Raw genomic sequence first — 1678 nt, forward strand, 5'->3', positions numbered from 1 at the left:
TGAGCTCACCTCCGCCTTCGTGTCATCACGCCGGCTTTGTTGGTCGCCTTCAGCGTTTCTTAACGAGAGAAACATTTAAACAGGAAGTTGAAGGCTGCAGCCTGAAGCGGCTTCAAGAAGCTTCCCAGAGCTCACGCTGCTGACTTCACCCTGCACCTCGCAGTCAGAGACCACGCCCCCTGACCCCCCCCACAGGACTAGTTTAAAGAAAGGAGTCAGAGTCAGACTTGTTTTCATCAGTTTACATTCATTCTCTGGTTTCAACAGGAAGTCAGACACTGAACACGTCCTGCGTTCAGGAGCGTAGCGTCACAGAGGTTTGTGGAGGAGTGTCGTGAACGTTTCCATGGAAACGTGAAGGATCCAGGTGGGACGAGGTAAACATTAATCTCCTTAACCTTCACCAGCGACCAATCAGGAGCTTTAAGCACCATGTGAGCTCAGAGAGTGGGCGTGTCCACCCGGCTGAGCGCTCTGAAACGCTCGCCATCTGACACTCTCAGGCTCTACCAGTCTCACGTCCCTGCACTGCAACCAAGTAATGACCTGAGGCACAAGGAGGCGGAGTCAGGTCAGGAGGATCCTGCAGCCTGTATAAAGCCTGCAGAGAGTCCAACCTGCAACCTCCTGAAAAACGCTGTGAAGGCACGTTCACCTGGACGCCGCTCACACATCGTGGTCACGAGCGAGATAAATCACAGAGTACCTAAAGGACATTTAAAAATCAACAACATGTACAGAAGTTATCGGAGTGTAAACATGTTCCAGGAAGCCGGCCCAACTTCCTGTCTGCGCTGGAAGGAGATCCAACGCCGGCTCCCCGGCGAGCTCAGGCACTTTGTGATCTGAAGGCGTGGTTGAGTTTAAGGGGAGGAGCCGTGTTGGCGAAGTGTTGACTTAAAGGGATAGTTCACCCATGAAGCTCTGAGTCATTAGAAAGGTGGGAGGGGCGTGAACGCCCTCGAGCGTCTGAGGACGCAGACATCGATTCGACGTCATGTTTGTTTGTTTGTATTTTACAACTTGGAAACTCATTTTTCAGACAGCACATGAATGCAACATAAATCCTATTTCAGTGGGAGGGGCCTGTGCAGTGCATTCTGGGAAGCTCATGGTTCGATAGCTCGGATTAGAAGTGAAGACAAAGGAAGGTTAAACGTGTCGATGAGACATTTGATTAAAATCTTCTACAGACGTTGATCTTTAGAGGCGGGGGGGTCGGGGGGGGGGGGTTAAAGGTCGGTGGTGATGACAGGCGTTACGCCGTGGATGAGCAGGGTGGGGCCAAGGTCTCGAGTCAGCAGCTCCAGCTGGTGTAAGTACGCGGCGTAGCGTCGGGTGTCAGCGGGGGGGCGGGGCAGGTACAGGAAGCGCACAGCGGGGGCGGGCTTGGCGGACTCTTTAATCAGCTTATTGACAGCTGACAGGTACTCGTCCGACAGGCGCGTGGCGTTGCTCGGGAAGCTGTTGACGTATTCTTCTTCGTGCTGCTCTTCCTTCACGGCGCCCGGCTGGTTCGGTTCCTTCCCGTCGTGGGAGTGAGAGTTCTTGGCCCACTCGCCTTGTCGCTGCCAGTGCAGCGCCACCTGGTGGTCCCAGGGCACGGGGAACACCTGGGCTTTGATCCTCAGCTCCTTCAGCAGCTGGCCCAGCTTGGCTTCAGAGCCTTTCACGCTGC

At 54.5% G+C, this 1678-nt stretch overlaps 1 protein-coding gene across 1 annotated transcript in view; it reads right to left on the bottom strand.

Moving 5' to 3' along the window:
* Window positions 1–229: 229 nt before the first annotated feature.
* LOC306829927 (solute carrier family 12 member 9-like) overlaps window positions 230–1678 on the bottom strand; it is a gene marked incomplete at its 5' end in the record, with an annotated part of 3170 nt that continues 1721 nt past the window's right edge. The window contains one exon of the mRNA XM_079353145.1: window positions 230–1678. This exon is cut by the window's right edge and continues 492 nt beyond it. Within this exon, the coding sequence (XP_079209271.1) occupies window positions 1233–1678 (446 nt within the window). The 3' untranslated portion in view covers window positions 230–1232.

The sequence above is a fragment of the Symphodus melops genome, assembly GCF_947650265.1.
Source record: "Symphodus melops genome assembly, chromosome: 10".
Classification (NCBI taxonomy): domain Eukaryota; kingdom Metazoa; phylum Chordata; class Actinopteri; order Labriformes; family Labridae; genus Symphodus; species Symphodus melops.